The following is a 19,665-nucleotide window of genomic DNA, read 5'->3' on the forward strand; positions in this document are numbered from 1 at the left end:
TGACCTCAGCCAATCACTTTGCCTTTTGAAACCTCAGTTTACCTATCTATAGAATGGGGATAATAATAGCATCAGCCCCAGAAGGCCATTGAAGAGATTAACAGGGCCCAGCACAGGGGTAGGGGTGGAGGTGGGTGGGGGCGTGGCGTGGGGAGGGGAGGGGAGGCCAGCACTTAACCCAGCAACTGTTGGCTGCTGCAGGATGAACTGGGTGGGATTGAACTGGGTGGGATTGGGAGGGAGGCTGCCTGAGTTCAAATCCCAGCTCCACCCCATGGGCAAATTGCTAAACCTCCCTTGGCATCGTTGTCCTCATCCATCAAGTGGGCCTAATCATGCAACCCACTCCAGAAGGTGGATTAAGTGGGGAAGTTCATTTAACTCACAAAATGAGTGCCCAATTAGTGTTCGTGATCTGATGATGGTAATTATTAACACCAAGCTTTCCCCGAGCCCAGCACTTAATAGGTTGGGGGACAAAGCAATTGAATAAACTTGGGATTGTTCATTGGGTTCTCTTTTTGGCAGCCGGGCCAGGTATATTTCTTCAGCTCCACTGAGGCCTGGGTTCTGTGCCAGGAGGGCCTGTCTGTCGTGCCCCGAGGCTGGCAGCGCCAGGCCCTGACAGGTTTACAGGGGAGCTGGGAAGCTGGTCCCAGAGGACGAGGAGGAAGAGTCATTGGTTGCCTGAAGGGTATCGGAGGCACAGTGACCCTCCTGGGAAAACCAGGAGAGGACATATCAGCGGTCACTGCAGGTTCACTGCCATGGGCGGAGCCCCGATGAGAACGGCTGGTGGGGGTGGAGTGGGGTGGGTGCAGCAGCCGGGGATGGACCTGGGACTGTTTACATCCCTGGGACACCACTTCGGTCTTGACCATCCTTTCAGGCTTTTCTTGCACCTGGTTTTGGGAGGGTTGCTCTTTGGTGTCTACATTCTTCGGTGCTTCCGCCTGATTCTAATCAAGGCTTGTGTAGGTGACAGGCTGGTATTGGATCTTAGACCAGCCTTGAGAAGAGTATCCACTTACCCAGTCCCTGAATCACTATCTCTCCCAAATTCCTTCATCAGAGAGCTATTCCTTTAAATCTAGCTAAAAAACTCCCACCAACCCACACATCCCTCCATCAGTCTTCATGTTCTGTTTGTTTATTTGCTCATTTATTTATCATGCATTTGCAGAAACCTACTGTGTATGTGCCAAGTATACTGATGGTGTTTTACATGCACCATCTCCTTTAATCCTCGGAATCCTTTGAGGTAGGTATCACTGAACTTAATTTACCCATGAAGAAACTGAGCTTTCAGGGGTGAAGTGGCTTGTCAAAAGCACTACTACAGGGCTTCCCTGGTGGCGCAGTGGTTGAGAGTCTACCTGCCAATGCAGGGGACACAGGTTTGTGCCCCGGTCTGGGAAGATCCCACATGCCGTGGAGCAGCTGGGCCTGTGAGCCATGGCCACTGAGCCTGCACGTCCAGAGCCTGTGCTCCGTGACGGGAGAGGCCACAGCGGTGAGAGGCCTGCGTACCGCAAAAAAAAAATAAATAAAAGCACTACTACATTCACTGTGTTTACTTAGAAGACATTTGTCCACTTAACAAATTTGTACCCAAACTCCCTGTGTCCGTTAGGAATGCTTTTGCCTTCATGTAACAGAAACCTTAACAATGGCTCAAATAGTACATTGTTATTTTTCACATAACAATAACAACAACAAAAATTCAGAGGAGAACGGTTCAGTTAGTTTAGTAGCTCAGCTATGTCATCAAGGTCTTTTCCATGTCACTATCCTTAAAGTATCACTTGTGATCCCGTGGTCCCAAAATGGTTGCCTTGGTTCCAGGCATCACATCTTTGTTCCAGGCAGGAAAATGGGGAAGGAGCACCACAAGCTGCATCTGCCTGTTTTTGACTCCAATGCCATGATCTTTCCACTTTACCAGTGAATTCCAGTCACATGGGCTTTTTAAAAAATAATTAATTAAATAATTGATTTATTTTTGGCTGCGTTGGCTCTTCGTTGCTGCGCGGGGGCTTTCTTTAGTTGTGGCGAGCAGGGGCTACTCTTCGTTGTGGTGTGTGGGCTTCTCATTGCGGTTGCTTCTCTTGTTGCAGAGCACGGGCTCTAGGCGCGTGGACTTCAGTTGTTGTGGCTTGCAGGCTCTAGAACGCAGGCTCAGTAGTTGTGGCTCACGGGCTTAGTTGCCCCATGGCTTGTGGGATCTTCCTGGACCAGGGCTCGAACCCGTGTCCCCTGTCTTGGCAGGCGATTCTTAACCACTGTGCTACCAGGGAAGCCCCTGTCACATGGGCTTTTGCCATTTGTACATAACCCCTGTATCATCATTTTATTTTTAAACTTTCACTTTTCCGAAAGTTAAATAAAATTTTAAAGGAACCATTACAAACATCTTACTGTAAATAGCAAACCAGTGTCACTTGTCTTAAATTGAAAACAACAGTAAAATTAAATACAATGAAAATAAAATTATATTTTAAAATCTGCTGCTGCAGCTGATGGTCTGAGCTTGGAGCTGTGTCTTCTTTCTTAAACCTGGGAGATTAGCAGATAGTGTAGGTGTTAAAGTCATGGTGGCACCAAGCAGAGATGGGCTCAGGAACTGCATGAGAAGGCACCCATGAGAATCAGGAAGGAAACAGTTTGCACAGAATGTCATTCACAGAAGCTTCATGCTGTGCCTGGATGTCAAAGCACCCTAAGTGTTACCAAAGACCATCTTGTGTCCCGCATGGGCTGCCTCCCACCACTGGGGAACCCAGCACTCTCCTATTCTGCCTTTCCCGTGCCAGGCATCAGGTAGGTTCTGGGAACGGGAACCCAGAGCCGGAGGGGTCTGTGTCCTGGGTGGGCTCAGGAGGGATCTGTAAATCTTGCGGCGGGGAGACTGTCAGGCTTATCTCTGATACAAGGCATGATGATCAGGTAAATAGCCAAAGAAGGTTGGAAGACACTTTGGCTTAGGAAGTCAGTGCAGGCTTCCTGGAAGAGGTGTCCCTTAGTCTGCTGTAAAAGCATGAGTGGGATTTGGGCAAATGGAAATTGTGCTGTGGGTAAAGGGCTCTCCACGGAGAAGAAATAAGTGAAAAAGATACTCAGGTCGTGGGGTACCTTTGGGAATCTGGGAGTGGGGGCAGGGCCTGTAGTACAGATCATGTTGGTTAGTTTTGGCCTGTGGGTGGGTTGGTGGGGGGGGTCTTGAATACCTTGTCCAAGGCAATGGACAGTGGGAGACATTTATTTTGGAGCTGGGGAACACATGATCAGACCTTCCCAGGGTTTGAGTTTGAACATAAGGCAGCTCTTGGGCCAAAATAAGCTAATTCCTCCAGAAACCTATCTGTGCTCGGAGGGAATTATTTATTTATTTTTCTGAAACGCAATATGCGCCTCTCAGGCTCCCTAAGGAGAGAGCATGTTATACTCAGATTTTTCTGAGCCCAGCATTGATCTGTGTGTCGTGTTGAACTGAGCTCTGAGGTTGAATTTCCTCTGCCGTGAACGTCATTTCTGGGGCAGGGCTTTCTTCCTGCCTACCCTTCCGACGCCAGGCTGGACACAGCCTCTGGGCTGGGCCCAGACTCACCTCTCCCTGTGAGCCGTTCTAATTGCCCTTGCAAATCTTACAGTCAAGTGCGTGATGATGGTCCGGCCATAAGTGAGACCCAGTAAAGCTGCCAGTGATGGCACAGTCAGCCCTGGGGCCCTGGTTTATTTCTCATCTTTACTGGGTCTGCCCCAGGGCAGAGGTTAAGAACCCTGGCCTCCTAAGCTTTGACTCAAGTCAGCATGGGACGTTTCCCTTAGGTGTGAAGGGAAACACATGGATGTATGCTCCATTCTGCATATATCCAAAGCTCTGAAAAAAGTGTACACCCTTGGAACCAGCCAGCCCACTTCTAGGCAACATTTACCTTGGGAAAGTCATTGCACGTGGGTGTTCATTGAAGTGTTGGTTTTAATAGTCAGAGATTGGAAACAACCTAAGGATAAAATAGTGGAGGATGGATTCGATATAATGATGAGATATCCATGTAATGGGATACTGCAAAGCATGAGAAACGGCTGTAGAGTTGTGTAGCTATTGATGTGAAAGGTATTTATGACGTATTTTGAAATTAAACAAAACAAAACAAGTTCCTAAACAGCACGCATGACCTGATTGCATTTTAGTTTTGACAAAAAGTTCCCACTTATATTAGAAATGGCCAGATGGATGGACATCAGAATGCTAGTAATGGCTGTTGGTTCTGGGTGGTGGGATATAGTATTATTAAAAACATTTTGCTCATTTATATTTTTGAATTTTTCTGCAATTACTATGTGGAGAACCTGAAGAGACCTCGTGAAGACGTAGGTCTCCGCCAGAAAAGCGTGAGAGCTTTAGATAACTTAAAGGGGGGATGTCATATCCTTGGGGGAGTCCAGTCTCTCAGGGGACTGAGTTCTCTACAGTCTAGAGCAGGGGTCACAAACTCTTTCTGTAAAGGGCTAGAGAGTAAATATTTTAGGCTTTCTGGGCCATACGGCCTCTGTGGCAACCACTCCGGTCTGTCTTCATACCTTGGAAGAAGCCACCATGTAAATTAATGGGTGTGTCTGTCTTCCAATAAAACTTTATTTACAAGAACAGGCAGTGGGCCAGATGTGGCCTACAGACTGTAGTTTGCCCATCCTTGATCCCAAGAAAAACAAACAAACCCAAGAAAGCTGCTTGCTTAATGGTTTTGGTGAGTGCCGTAGCCAGCCCAGAAATAGCACAAATAGTAGGAAGGAACAGGCCAATGCAAGTTGAAAAGGCGGATGTTTAAGTAAAGGCACGAAGGCCACTTGTAACGTTCTTTCTCCAAATCAGCAGTTGCACCTGGACAAGCGGTACTGGGGCGAGGCAGTTTGGATTATGCTTTGGCGTGTCTAAGATGCCAGTTAGCTCACCAGAGGCTCTGAAGAGTCTTGTGGGAAGGACAGTAGTTTACACGCTGTTGAGCTCGCATTTCCCAAACTCTTTCTATTGACATACACCACAGGACCCTTTGTGTGGGTGTGAATGTGTACCACCCATATCTTGTGGTACGGGGCCAGCTGGGAAAAAGCCCCCTCAAACTGTTCCTCTGTATTCCAGAGTCTGAAAGGTCAGATGCCCTGAATTCTAATACATTACAACTTGAGATTGACACAGAAGTCAAGGCTGTACTAATTAAGGCAGTTCTTACAGAATCACACACATTGAGTAGGAAACTTAGCTCTCACTACTTCCGTCAACACTGAATGAGAATTTTATTGAGTCCCTTAATCCTTTATTGAGCACCAGTTGTTCAGAAGGAATCGTGGGGGACCAGGGGATGTAGAACAGTTGTCTCAGAATCTCGGAGAGCTGGGCTTCACGGGGGATGAGCCAGGGGCAGAGAAAAGTTGCATAATGCAAACCTGATAAGTCCTGGGGTTGAGCCAAACCACAGTCACAGAATCTGGCAGGGACTTGTCCAAGCTCTCATTGCAAGTTTGTGGAGGAACTGAGACCAGAACTAGGGTGAGAGACATATTGGGTGATTCCATTTCTTTGAAATATCCAGAAATGGCAACTCCTTAGAGACAGAAAGCAGAGTAGTGGTTGCCAGAGGCTGGGGAAGGGGAGGAGGGGGAGTGGCTGCTTCTTGGGTATGGGATTTCCTTTGGGGTGGTGAAAATGTTTCGGAAGTAGATAGTGGCGATGGTTGCACAATACCGTGAATTTACAAAATGACACTGCTTTCACGCTTTGAAATGGTTGAAATTATGAATTTCATGTTATGTGGTTTCTACCACAGTTTAAAAAAAAAAATGTAGGATGATGGAATAATTTATTGTCCAAACCCGGGCACTTTTGAGAGTGAACGCGTTCTGTCCCAGGTAAACCAGGATCTGTGATCACCTTGACTAAAATCACCCAGTTCTGACTCTCGTACCAGTGTTTTGTACCCTCCAATGCGACTCTGACTCAACAAAAGTGCATGGTTTTTCGAAAGTTGTGCCACTCAGACTTTTCACCAAGTAGCCCCACGTTGCCCCAAGGAGAATAAGTGAACAGGCTTGCGCTATATGACTGTGTTTCTCCCGTACCTTTGGGCCTTTGCACATGCTGTTCCCTCTCCTGGCTCCAACCTCCTCCTCTGCTTGGCTGTCTCCTACCAGTCTCAGATGAGATGTCACCTCTTCCAGGAAGGCATCCCTGACTACTCCTCCTTTGGGCTTTTACAGCCTCATTTTCTGCCCCTATTAGAGCACCCCCCGATTGTAATCAGGAATGGGGTCTCCTTTGCTTCCCATTGCATTCCTAACGGGGATGGGGGCAGAGCCGAGTGTGGACCATGAGAGCTTTTAATGGAGATTTGCCTAAAGGACATGGGTCCCCATGAGCTGAGTCACATGGTAATTAGAGCTTAAGCATTAGATTTCCTTTCTATTTGTCTTTAGTTTCTTGGGTTTTTTTTATTGTGGTAAAATATACATAGCATAAAATTTATCATCGTAACTATTTTTAAGTGTGTAGTTCAGCAGCGTTAAGTACATTCACTCAACCATCACCACCATCCATCTCCAGAATTATTTTTCGTTTTTTGTTTTTTTTTTTTGCGGTACGCGGGCCTCTCACTGTTGTGGCCTCTCCCGTTGCGGAGCACAGGCTCCGGACGCGCAGGCTCAGCGGCCATGGCTCACGGGCCCAGCCGCTCCGCGGCATGTGGGATCTTCCCGGACCAGGGCACGAACCCGTGTCCCCTGCATCGGGAGGCGGACTCTCAACCACTGCGCCACCAGGGAAGCCCTCTGTTTTTTTTGATGGTAGACACCATAATGGGTGTGAAGTGTCCTTTACATTTGAACATCATAAAAAAGCACTTGTTCTAGTTAAGCCCATGTGGACTTTGGAAGGAATCCTATGGAGGGGAGGGTGGATCAGCATACCTCCTGCTGCCCACGGCAGATCCATTCACTCCTCCAGCTTCAGTTTCCTCACCTGTAAGATGGACTTCATAATAGGACCTGCTTCTTTTTTTTTTTGGCCATGCTGCATAGCATGAGAGATCTTAGTTCCCCAACCAGGGAGTGAACCCTCATGTCCTGCAGTGGAAGCACAGTCTTAAGCACTGGACTGCCTGGGAAGTCCCAGGACCTGCTTCTTTGTATTGTTAAGGGGACGAAATGAGTCATATTCGTAAGGCACTTAGCACAGTTCCTGGCACACGCTTAGTGCTTAATAAATGATAGTTATCTTTATCCTCAGCTTTTTTTTAAAAAAAAATTTTATTTATTTATTTATTTGGTTGTGTCAGGTCTTAGGTGAGGCAGGCGGGCTCCTTAGTTGCAGCTTGCAGGCTCCTTAGTTGTGGCTCACTGGCTCCTTAGTTGTGGCATGTATGCGGGATCTAGTTCCCGGACCAGGGATCGAAACTGGGCCCCATGCATTGGGAGCACGGAGTCTTACCCACTGCACCACCAGGGAAGTCCCTATCCTCAGCTTTTGAAAGCTCTGAAAGTGGGCAGGAAGGGAGCCTTGGTACCTCTACATTTTGAATTGATGGGGAGAACACAGCTCAGAGGGAGACTTCCGGTATTGAGGCCTAAAAAGAAATCTGCACAAACAACATTAATGGAAATAAAAAGGAATCTCAAAGTGAAAAGGAATTTAAAAATATAACAGTTCCACCCTTGTCCCCGACGCTTTTCCTTTTCACCTGTCCCTTTCCCCTTCCAGACCTTGACCATTTGTATAAACAATTTTTGCCGTTGTCACAGCCTTGAATACAGAAAATTACCCACCTGCCACCCTCTCTCCAACAGCATTCTCATGAGCTCTTCTCACTTTCCTGCACAGGGTCCCCAGTCCTCACTTTCAAGAGATGCAGAACAGCCCCTTACACGTGGCTGAGAGACTTTCACCTTTTGTGGAGAATGTGGATTATTTCTAGGTTTTTGCCGTGATAGCCATGGCAGCCATCTTTTGGAAACATAAATTTATTTATTTATTTATTTTCACTTTTGGCTGCGCTGGGTCTTCGTTGCTGTGCGCAGGCTTTCTCTAGGTGCGGCATGCAGGGGCTACTCTTCATTGCGGTGTGTGGGCTTCTCATTGCAGCGGCTTCTCTTGTTGAGGAGCGCGGGCTCTAGGCACGTGGGCTTCAGTAGTTGTGGCACATGGGCTCAGTAGTTGTGGCTCGCGGGCTCTAGAGTGCAGGCTCAGTAGTTGTGGCTCACAGGCTTAGTTGCTCTGCAGCATGTGGGATCTTCCCGGACCAGGGCTCGAACCTGTGTCCCCTGCATTGGCAGGCAGGGAAGTCCCGCAACCATCTTTTCTGATCACAAACTCAGGCCATGTGGTGTGAAGGGATTTTTGTGCCACTTGTGGGCAGACTGGGAACTGGAGATCTGGTCTACCCGCTGACGTTGCAACTTTTGTGACATTTCAAATGGCTTCTGAGTCCTGGGTTTTTTCAAATAAGAGTTATCACCCTAAGTTCAGGGTGCGTTATTGCTGCACTTGGATGGACAACACTGCAGGGGGCATCTTTGTGTGTATGGTTTTCTCTTCCTTTAGATTCCTTCCATAGGACACGTTTTTAGACGTGGGATTACTGAGTCAAAAATAAATGAATGTTTTTGGGGTGAGGTATATGGGGGGAAGCACTTGATTCATAGTCAGAAGATTTCAACTGTAACACTACCCCTCACTAGCTTGAGATCTGACTCATTTCCCTCATCTGTAGAATGGTGGTAATAAACTGAAAAGCACAGGATTGTTGAGAATATTACATGGGAGAAGGCAGAAGGTGCGAGTCACTTAGTGTGGTCCCTGAGTCTTGATGGGGTCTCCAATAACATTAGTGGAAAGTGAATATTGCCAAATTGCTTTTGTAACTTACATTGTCCCTGGGAGCAGATGAGCATGTCAGTTTTCCTACACCCATGCCTGCATTGGATACTATTATTTTCTTCTTTCAGGGATGCTCTCCCTTGAGGTATTTTTTGCACACTAACTTTATGTCCGGTGCAGCATCAGATCCTGGGGGTACAGCTGTGAACCAGACCCAGGACCCTCCTGACCTGGAGCTCCCCCCACTCTAGAGGCAGTCACCACATGTGGGATCAGTGCTGGGCTAGGGAGAAGCTCTGGGAGTTAGATACCAGAGCAGAGAAGAGGCACCTGAACCCACCCTGGGGCATCAGGGAAGGCTTCCTGGAGGAGGTGGCTGCTTGGAGCTGAGATTAACCAGGCAGTAGGAAATGGCAGTGTAGAGGCGGGAAGGTGAGGAAAAGCATGATGTGTCTTGTGACCTGTCTGAGGTTCATGTGCTGCAGTAAGTATGTGAGTGAGTGTGAGAGACAGACAGATGGATGGAGGGGGAGGTGTCAATCATGAGACTGAAGCTGGAGAGATGAAGAGGATCCAGATCCTGCCAGGCCCCAGGGAAGGAGTTTGATCTTCATTCAGAGGGCAGTGGGGAGGTGGGGAGTGACATGGTGGCCCCTGCGTATCAGAGAATCACTCTGGCTGCTGCTAGAACAGATTGGAGGAGACACCGGCAGAGAAAGTTACTTACCTAACAACATTCTATGCCTCTTGCTTATTTCTTTCGTTTATTGTCTTTTCCTGTGTTCATGATTGTCAGCTCCATGGGAACAGGGCTTTCTGTATGTTTTGTTCACTGTTGTGTCCCCAGAGCCTGGTACATGGTAGGTGCTCAGTAGCTGTGTATTGGAATGAATGAATGAATGAATGAGCTGGGGCCACAGCCATGGGGACGGAGAGGAGAGGATGCATACACTCCATCGATATTAGGCATTGGTCCCCCTCCCTCTGGGGCCTGTGGACGGACAACGCCCATGCATTTACCGCAGCCCTGCTTTCCTGGGGAGACCTGGACACGCACTTGGCCCTTCACACGGGGCACCACACAGGATGGATCCGCAGATTTGGGAGCCCAGGTCACATTCCGGAAGACGCTGGAAGGTGGCAGGACTGGCTCACGGTCCTCACCAGATTGTGGCATTCCCAGGAAGCGGCACCCAGAGATGGCTGAGTGAATGACTGTGAGCTCCCAGATCGGATTTAGGGGTGTCATTATGAAAGATTGGCAACAGCTGTTCAAATGAATCAACGCCTCTGAATCTGAGAGAGAAGCTACCAAATGGTTGGGTTCTGAATGGAAGGGCTTCTCCTGCCTCGTCCCTGTGAGGCTCTCTCGGATCCCCTGGGAGCCTGTGCGCTCCACGGCTGCACCGCCAGCACCCAGCACAGAGCCTGGCTTGTAGAGGGAAGGTCAGAGGGATGGGAGGAATGAATGCTCGTGAACGACGCCTGTCTAATTTCAGTGACGATCGGTTTCGGTGACTCAACCCTCAGGAACCTGGTTTTCTCTGCATGAAATCGCAGGAAATGGGGGAGATCGAGCCTGTGGACCTGGCGGGTTCAGCAACCGCAGAGGTACACCCACCACTACCCCCACTGCTGCCCCGCATCCTCCGTGTCCTGGTCCACCGCAGCCTCCTGACCTCCCAGATCAGCCTGGCTCCCCATCTGTCCCCCCATGCCGACCTTCACGGTTATTTGTAGATAAAACCAGACACAGCTCATACCTGGTGTCCCTGCTTTCTCCAGGGAGCTCTTGTTTACCTGGCTCTGGCCATCGTGCTAATATATTTAAAAAGAGTGAGCGAGGCCACCCCAGGAATAAACAGCATCTGTCCTCTGTGTGAGTGGGCTTCTGAAATGTTTTGGAAGAGACTAACATCTCTTAAATTAAGCATAACATATGTGATGCATTTAAAGCAAGCTTTTAAAGCGAACATTTCAGTTGGTTTCCTTGTATTTTACAACAGGTTAAAGGAAAACCTGAGAATCATGGGTTTCTAGGTTTGGGAAAGAGTTCAAAATATTATTTAGTCATCGACTATGGTGGTTTAAAAACTCTTTTTTTTCCCCCTTTGTTCATTGATTGATTGATTCCTTCATTGATTCGTTCATGCAACCATATTTATAGACCAGGCATCTGCCTGGCATTTCAAATGGAAACTTGAGAGGGAGCCCAAGATAGAAAGGAGATTACAGATAACAGAGACACCGTTCTGGTTAAGAGGGGTGCGGACCAAGAGCCTTTCTCTTGTTTCCCCTTTTTCCTACCCTGCAATCTGGCTACTGAGATGGGTTCAGAGATCCCAAAGTGGGGGCAACATTTGTGAGCCGTCAACCCTGGTTCAGCAACAGCGCTCGTGGTGGTTCTTCCCAGGAAAAGCTGTATAGAGAAGCGTTCGTTCATTCCACCTTTGGGCGGATGAGCCGGTGTGACAGTCTGGGGTTAATGTGGTCACAGCAGGTGTCTGACGGCAGCCTGTCCCAGGCAGTGCATCAGGTGAAACTGGTGGGGCCTCTGGGCGGGGTCAGCAGGTTGAGCTCCCAGCTGGGCTCTTCGTAGCTCCTTGGTTCTGTCATTCAGTAGCAGTTGACCTGTGGCCACACCAGAACTTGCCAGAGCCAGAGGAACTCGTTCACCTTGTGACCAAGACTGCTTAGTGTCATGAAACTCAGGACTCTGGCCCTTATTTAGAATCTTAGAAGGGTGGGGAGCAGGGCCAGGAGAATAGTTCTTCATTCATTTATTTATTCACTCAATAATTATGTGCTCAGTGCTCTTATCTGCCAGGCCACTGTGCTAGCTCTTGGGGATTCAGGGTGACTCCTGGGCGCTTCCCATTGATGTGAAATGAAGGATCTTGAACTATTAAATGTAGCTGTGTAGCTATGAGTCTGGCTGAGTGTCTGTGGGTCTCTCTGGACACGTAAGAGGGAGATTATACTAGGTTGGAGGGGGGCAGCTGTGTCTGGACTGCAATCTTAGGGGAGGGCCTGCGTCTGTGTGTAGTGACAGGGATATCTCAGAGAACAGGCACAGCACATGCAAAGGCCCTGAGGAGGCATGTGAGGACCTCCAAGAGATGCAATGTACAGATACTGCTGAGCAGGAGAACCAGGGGAAATAGCTCCCAAATTAGCCAGCTCTTTGAGTCTTCCGGAGTTCCCTCCTCTAAACCGAGGGAGTCTTCCGGGACCACCACTCCCAATTTTAGGCAGTTAATCCTCCTTTTCCTGTGCTCCCATGTCCCCCTTTATAAACCATGATGTTTATTGCCCAGTGTTGTAATCGCTTGTGTGTGTGTATGCGTGTGTGTGTTTCTCACACAAGACTCTGAGGTCCCTGGATGCAGGGGATATTTCTTATTCATCCTTGTGAACGTGGTAGGTGCTCAGTAAACATGTATCAGAGGAACGGGGGAGATTTTTTGGAGCACCTACGGTTTGTACTCGGCACCCTTGATGCCCACGTGTATAGATAAGGCGACAATACTGAAAAGCTGCTAGGAGCGTGAGTTTTACAAGCTGGCGGAGACACCAGCAGATGCAGTTGGAGCTCGAAAGCCTTTGCGCCGTCTGTGCACATATTGCCGGAACCCCGGAACTGAGGCGCTCGCCCTGTGTCTCCCCAGACCTGCTTGAAACTCAGCCTGCTGGGACGAGCCTCCCCTCCCCTGCCGGCTCCTGCCATGGGAGTGTGCGGACAGCCCCGTTGGAGATGAGACACGATACCGCTGGCTTTCTCTGGCAGTCACACGTCCCCAGCCAGGACCTGCCAGCTCGGGTAAGTGGGGCTGGAGTGTCCGGGGGTGGGCAGGGCTCCTGTGGGTTCTGCTAGGGAGTTTCCTCTCTGTCCTTTGAATCCTGTTCTTGTCCTGTGTCTCTGTCCGGGCTATGTCTGTGTCCCAGAGGTCACGGGAGCTGGCTCTAACGATGAGCAGTCCTGATTTGGGGCAGGACCCTGTGCACCTTAGGAACTCCACCCCGAGTCTTTGCAGACGGGTTCCTCCCAAGTCTCCGATTTTCCCATTCTCCATTTCTGTGCCTCTCTTCTGCCTCTAACCCCGTCTAGACAGTGTTCTCCGCCTTGGGGAGAAGGAATCTTCTTAGCACCATCGAGTGTGTAAGGAAGAGAAAATATCAAAATCTGTCTGCCTTTCTTTCCTGCAGGCTGCTGAGTGAGTCAGAGCCGGGGGCAGCATTGTAGGGCCCCAGGAAGGGAAGTGGAGGCTTGCGTTGGACTAAAATGCCTTCTACTTTTAGCCCATCTAGACGCGGGCAGGCTGGGGACAATTTTGTAGGGAAAGAGAGCACTGGAGTGAAGGTGGGGTTAGGGTGGGGGACGAATCAAGAACAGCAGCTTGTCTGGCACTTTTTAAGACCAGAAAGGAAGAGGACATAATTGTTAAAAAGGCAGAGTTGAATGGGTCCAGGACTTGAGATCACGTTTCAGCTGTGTGACGGTTGGCAAGTCGGGCCACCTCTCTGAGCCCTTTCCCTTCATCTTTATAAGGGAGATAAGGATAATCCCTGCTTCTCGGGGTCATTGGAGGATGGATGAGCGAGGAGGGCTGCTACCTTGAGAGAGCAGAGCTCATGACTGGATGAACAAGGGGCTTGTGCCTGAGCTGCTGCAAAACTGGGGCTGGCAATCACATACCCGCCTCTTAGGGTTCTAAAGAGGGTGTGATTTGAGGAAGCACTGGGCTTACCTGAGACCTCACTCATGGTAAACTCTCGTCGTTAGCTGATACTCTTCTTACTGAGACTGTGAAGGCAGCCAGCGTAAAATAGGCGTCCAACCGAAAAGAGCCCAGAGGCAAACAATCACAGCAGCAGGTGGAGTGGGACATGAGGGTGGCTTTCTCTTAAGGCTTCTGGAAGGACTGGGGAGGGGAGAGATAAGGGACTGTCTGGACGGTTAGAGTGCCAAGGCCAGTGACCAACTTTGTGACTGTTGGCTAGCTGTGTGAGGTGGGGCTTGTCACCTACCCTCTCTGTGCTTGGCTGTGACGAGGGTCAGGACCAGCCTGATGTGGCCGGGCTCTGAAACGGGAAAGTACTGCCGGGTGACAGGACTCTCATCAGGGTTTATGCTGGGAGCGTGTGGTGTGAATTTGGAGTCTGACCTGGGTTTGGATCCCAGCTTTGCCTCTTTACTCTCTGAGTGACCTCAGGTCGGTTACTTGGCCTCTCTGAGCTGGTTTCCATACCTGTACAGCAGAGATCATCACTTTTCACCCTGAAAGCTGGCCTTGAGATTAGCTGAGTCAGGAAAGTCCAGGAGAGTGTTGGCACCTTTTCTGTATCCTTTGAGCCGGAATGAACTTCAGAGTCAGGCCATTTAGTCCACTGCCCTTTGCCCACAGCCGAGAGGTGAAGGCACTGGCCCAGGCTGGCCCGGTGGTCAATGGAGAGCTGTCGTCCAGACCCGGGACTCTGGTCTCTTGATCCCCATCCCCCAAATCCCTCTGCTTCAACCCAGACACTGACTGAATCTTAAATTTACAATTTTTTTTAGTGGTTGCCTCTCTGTTTCTGATGTTCGTCTTCCCCATGGATCCACAGCCGTAACCATGGTGACGCGGGTGGAGGTCGGCTCCATAAGTTCTCTGACAGGAGTGCCAGGCCTGGGCGAGCTCTCCAAGGAGGAAACTCTGACTCGGACCTACTTCCGCCAGGCTGGCAGCGCCTCCGGGGCCCCCTCAGCGCTGCTCTTGGAAGGGAAAAGCCCCCTCAGGAGCCCAGTCCGCTTGCTCCCTCTGCCGAGACTCACCCCCAAGCCCTTCTCCAAGGAGAAGGCCGGGGACGTGATCTCCTCGTGGCCCAGCCTGAGCAGGCCGTCTCCTACCGGGGGGCTCCCCCGGGGCGTGGCGGCAGAGGGGCTGGACGAGAAGATGCCTGGCTTGGTGGGGCAGGAGGCGGGGAGCGGGGACGGCCCGAGCAGCTCGTCTCTGTTCTCCAAGGCCGCGGTGCTGCGGCCTAACCCCAGCACCATGATACTCTTTGAAACCACCAAAGCCGGGCCTACCCTGGGGAAGGGGGTCGGCCGGGGGGCTCCGGAGGCCGACGCAGGCGTGTCTCAGGGGCCCCCTTCTGCCTCCCGGCCTGAGGTGGCCACCAAGCCCGCCTTGCCAGCCCGAAAGCCTGCGGGGACTCTTCCCCGACCGGCCTCCGTGTCTCAGGTCACCAGGCCGGCGGCCACCCAAGAGGAGACAGGCCTAAAGGAGCCTCTGTCAAAGGCCAGCAGCGTGGAGGACGCGGGTAGCCCTGCTCTGGAGCCCAGGCCTCGACTGAAGAGAAGGCCCGTGTCGGCCATTTTCATCGAGTCCATTCAGCCTCAGAAGCCAGCAGGCCCTGGCGAGGCAGCCGTGGTGGGGAAGGCGCCCCCCACCCCTCCTGAGAAGACGTGGGTGAGGAGGCCTAGGCCTCTGTCCGTGGACCTCACGGCCAGGTTCGAGAGTAGAGAGGCCTTGGCGAGGAAGGTGGAGGCCACAGCAGGATCCACGGCCCAGTGGCGGGGTCCCGAGAGGCCTGACCTGGACCCCAAAGTAGATGGGGAGCGTCTGGTCAAAGCAGAGGCTCCCCTTCGCGACCCAGATTCTGACTTCCTGCAGGTGGCCAGGAAGATCCAGGAACGGAAGGAGAGGCTGCTCTGCAAGCAGGCAGAGAAGGGCCACCTCAGAACCATGGGGGGCTCGGCCAGGGTCACCCCCATCAGTGACCAGAATCTTGGGGAAGAGAAAGCCAAGCTGGATGGTGAGCCGGAGAAGGCACCCAGGGCCCCCCCGTCCCCTTCGCCCAGGCCTGGAAAAGGCCAAGAAATCGCTGAGGTCAAGAGCAGAGCGGCTGATGGGGAAACTCAGGCAGGGGGAGAGCGGACCCCGAGGGGCAGCGTGAAGAAGCACGTCAGCCTCTTTGGCGAGGAGAGCGCCTCAGCCTTGTCATTGGGATCTTCGCCCCCATCAGCCCCCGCTGAGTCCCCACCGGCTGCACCGGAGCTGGGGAAAGCCGGCGTGAGCGTCCAGGAGCGGATCAAAGGCTGGGCCACCGAGAGCTCGGAAGCAAAGCCAGAGATCAGGAAGAAGGCGATCCAGGCACGGCCGCTGTCAGCGGATTTGACCAAACTGTAAGTGGGAGCATCCCACTGGCTTCCCCCAGCCTCCAAGGTTCTCAACCCCTTACCAGAGACCCCTCGGGAAAGGAAACAGCAGGGCGCCACGCTCCGTGCTGCCCGCCTTACGCCCCCTCTCAGTTGACCCACAGCCCGCAGGAAGTGGCATTAGCTCCCATTTCTCAGATGAGGAAGCTGAGGTGTGGAGAGACAGGGGAGCGGCCCGCGTGCGTTTCCTCATGCATTTCCTCGCAGGTTCCCCTCTGTGCACTTTTCAGGGGGAAATATTGTGCACATTTCACAGATATGGACAGGAAAGGTGAGATACCATGAGGAAGCCGGGAGCCCGGTGCAGTTCCAGCCCAGCCTGTCTCCATCGCTAAGCTTTCCTTTCCTGAAGTCCGAGGACACCTAATATATGACCTAAACCTCTGTGGATGGCCCCCAGAACAAAATCAGACGGGTCATGATAACTTGGGTGGGTAGCTTCACGCCTTGAGCCTCGGTCTCTTCATCTCCAAAACGGAAATGATGCTAAGACCTGCCTTTAAGGATTAAGGCAAAGACTCAGAGAGAGAACGCTGAGAGTCACTCAACCCAAGGGAGCCCTCAACACGCTGTAGCTCCAAATGATGCGATTAATCCTAATGGTTATTGATGATTTTCTAAGCTTGGCCTGGCCTCTGACATCTCTTGCTCCTTCGTTCTTCCACAAGTGGCTTCTCGGCCAGGACAGAGGGATGCCGCCGGGGGTTTCTGCCAGCTTGTTAATGACATGCCTGCCGCTGACATACTTTGTCAGGGATGGAGCTTCCAAGGGGAGCTCTGGGCAGACTGCCCTTCAGGCCCTGGGAACCCGGGCAGCCAGCTTGGCCAGAGTTAGACCAGTGGCTCTCAGCAGTTAGAATGACCTGGAAAAAAAAAATACCGATGCCTGGCCCCCACCCCACCCCCTAGAGAATCTGATTCAGCTGGTCTGGGGAGGGGCCCATGTCATGGTGGTTTTTAAAAGTTTCCCAAGTGATTTTCATGTGCAGCCAGGCTCGTGAACCCCTGAATTCAGAAAACAGAGAAAGGGGAGAATCCCCTGGCTGTCCAGTGGTTAGGACTTGGCGCTTTCACTGCCATGGGCCGGGTTCAATCCCTGGTCTGGGAACCGAGATCCCTCAAGCTGCACAGCGTGGCAAAATAATAATAATAAAAAAAATTTTAAAAACCCCAGAAAACAGAAAGGGGCACCCATGTCGGGGACCTCACGCACCTTCCCTCTCTGCATCCCCCAGTGTCTCAGGTTATTCCCATCTGACAGGAGGGGAAACCAGGGCTCTGGGCTTAGAAGCAACTCATGCACAGCCTCACGCCTCCCAGGAGGCAGACCTTGGACTGATGCGTGTGGGTCAAGTTTAAGCAGTTTGATTTCTTTCACCTCCCTCTTCTCTGCAGCCCCCAGCCCTGAGCTAATCTTTCAGCGTCCGCTCCAGAGAACTCTTCAGAGATGGAAAAAGTGTAGCTCCAGAGCTCCCCTTTCTCCCTCTTCCCCTTACAGTGGGGAAACAGGCCCAGAGAGGGATAATGACTGGGCCCAGGTCACTCGGAGAGGCAGAGGCAGGCCCGTGCCCCGACACATTCCCCGACTGCCCACTGCCCCCCCGTGGTCGGTCTGCGGTGGGGCTGCTATTGTGAGGTTACAACCATTAATTATCCCTCCTGGGGCATCTTCACTCTTCTCTAAATGACTTCAGGTAGCTGTTAGGGCCTTGGGTAGCCTCTTATCCGCCCTACAAAAGACGATGAGGAGGTGTTAATTATCCCCGTTTTATGAGTGAGGTCGCAAGCCTGACCCAAGCTCCCTCAGTGGGGAGGCAGGAGAGCTGGGACTAGCACCCAGGTCTCTTCACCCAAGCCTGGGGCTCCTGCTACCCCGATGATGCTGTGTTTAAGGTAGGCTGTCCCCACTGGGCCGGAGGGGTTTGGCAACTGCAAAGGACATGTCCCTTCTCGGAGGAAATTGGGCAGTGTTGCTTTGATGATCTCAGTGCTGGTTTCACCCCTGGGTTCCTGAGCTAGTTACGGGGTGCGGGCTGGAGGGAGCCACAGCTGCCGGTCCCTGTACAAGTAACTTGGATCTCTGTGCCAGGTTTTCAAGTGCAGCTTCAAGCAACGAAGTCACATGTGAGAAGTGTTCTGAGCCGAGCAGTGAGCTGCCTAAAGAACCTAGGGAAAAGGTAAGGAGCCGCTTGGCGCGTCCTTTTCCCCAGCAGGTAGTTGTACTTGTTGGAAAAAGGGCTTTTATGATCTCCAGGGCCCAGGAAAGAATCAGAAACCTCTCATGAACTGTTAAGACATTTTTTTCCTTTAATGTTGGGACTTTTAAAGTCCCTTCCGGTATGATGGGCTGTGTGATTCCCCATTGCAAATATAATCGTCAGGCATTTCTTTTTGTCTGTGCAAATGGGAGGAGGGACATGGCTTTCCTGTGTAAGAATGTCTGCTTTATTAAGAAATTAATGAAGATGTAAAAATGTTAATAGAAACCCCCCTCAATTTTCCCCCATTATGGTCCCTGCTTCTTTCCCCACCCTGATGTGTCACCTAGACGAAGAAAAAGGAGGAGAGTTACCATCAATTAAATTGCTTAAAACATATTTTCATTTAGTCTGTTTTCTTAAATATGTATTTATCTTGCCTGTGCTGGATCTTAGCTGTGGCACACAGCATCTTCGTTGCAGCGTGCAGACTCTTAGCTGCAGCATGCGTGCGGGATCTAGTTCCCTGACCAGGGATCGAACCTGGGTCCCCTGCATTGGGAGCATGGAGTCTTACCCAGTGGACCACCAGGGAAGTCCCCATTTAGTCTGTTTAATTTAAAAAGCTCATAAAATAACCGCTAGGTATAACGGGTTTGCGGTTGATGCTTTCTGCAGTTTCAGTTTTTGTTAAACAGCTTCACTGAGGTATAATTGACATACAGTAAACTGGACATGTTTAAAGCATATAAGCAGGTGAGCTTTGACATCTTTGTACACCTGTTGAAACTTTCATCACAATAAAGACAGTGGGCATTTCCAGCACATGCAAGTTTCTTCTCTGTGACCCCCCAGAGCAACCACTCATCTGCTTTCAGTTACTGTAGATTCATTCGCATCTGCTAGATTGTTATATAAATGCAACCAGTGCTCTTTTTTCGGTCCGGCTTCTTTCACTCAGAATCATTATTTTGAGCTTCATCATGTGTGTCAATAGCCCATCCTTTTTATTGCCGAGTAGTACTCCGTTGTATGGGTAGCCCACAGTTGGCTTATCCATTCAGCCCTCGATGGGCATTTGGGTTGTTTCCAGTTTGGGGCCATTGCAAATAAAGCTTCTGTGAACATCTGTGGGCAAGGCTCTGTAGGGACATCTATTTTGTTTTCTCTTGGATAAATACCTAGGTGTGGAACGGCTGGATCACATAGTTTTACTTTTTAAGAAAATTATACAGAGTTTTAAACACCAGAGCTTGGTTCCAAGCCCATTTGAACCCCTCCCATCATAAACCCCTAACAAAGGTGAACTGGCTCTGAATGACAGTGCCCACCACTCCTGGGGTGGGCGGTTAGCCCTGTTTCTATCCTTGGATCTTCTGAGTCATTTCTTTAAAAATGGT

General features: G+C 50.7%; 1 protein-coding gene across 10 annotated transcripts in view; it reads left to right on the forward strand.

The window, feature by feature from the left end:
• The window catches only part of KIAA1671 (KIAA1671 ortholog), a 185,991-nt gene that overhangs the window by 40,779 nt on the left and 125,547 nt on the right, over positions 1 to 19,665 (forward strand). For 9 of the 10 annotated variants that reach the window (XR_012325235.1, XR_012325233.1, XR_012325234.1 and 6 more), the window contains exons 2-4: positions 12,538 to 12,689; positions 14,427 to 16,034; positions 18,157 to 18,244. Coding sequence is in view for 6 of the 10 variants with exons in the window: in XM_073790254.1 (XP_073646355.1) it covers positions 14,482 to 16,034; positions 18,157 to 18,244 (1,641 nt within the window). In the remaining 4 variants the exon portion in view is untranslated. Of the gene's footprint in view, positions 1 to 10,368; positions 10,481 to 12,537; positions 12,690 to 14,426; positions 16,035 to 18,156; positions 18,245 to 19,665 lie in introns of those variants that run through there. The other variant, XM_033837101.2, reaches the window with a different exon arrangement.

Source organism: Tursiops truncatus, chromosome 13 (assembly GCF_011762595.2).
Source record: "Tursiops truncatus isolate mTurTru1 chromosome 13, mTurTru1.mat.Y, whole genome shotgun sequence".
Taxonomy (NCBI): domain Eukaryota; kingdom Metazoa; phylum Chordata; class Mammalia; order Artiodactyla; family Delphinidae; genus Tursiops; species Tursiops truncatus.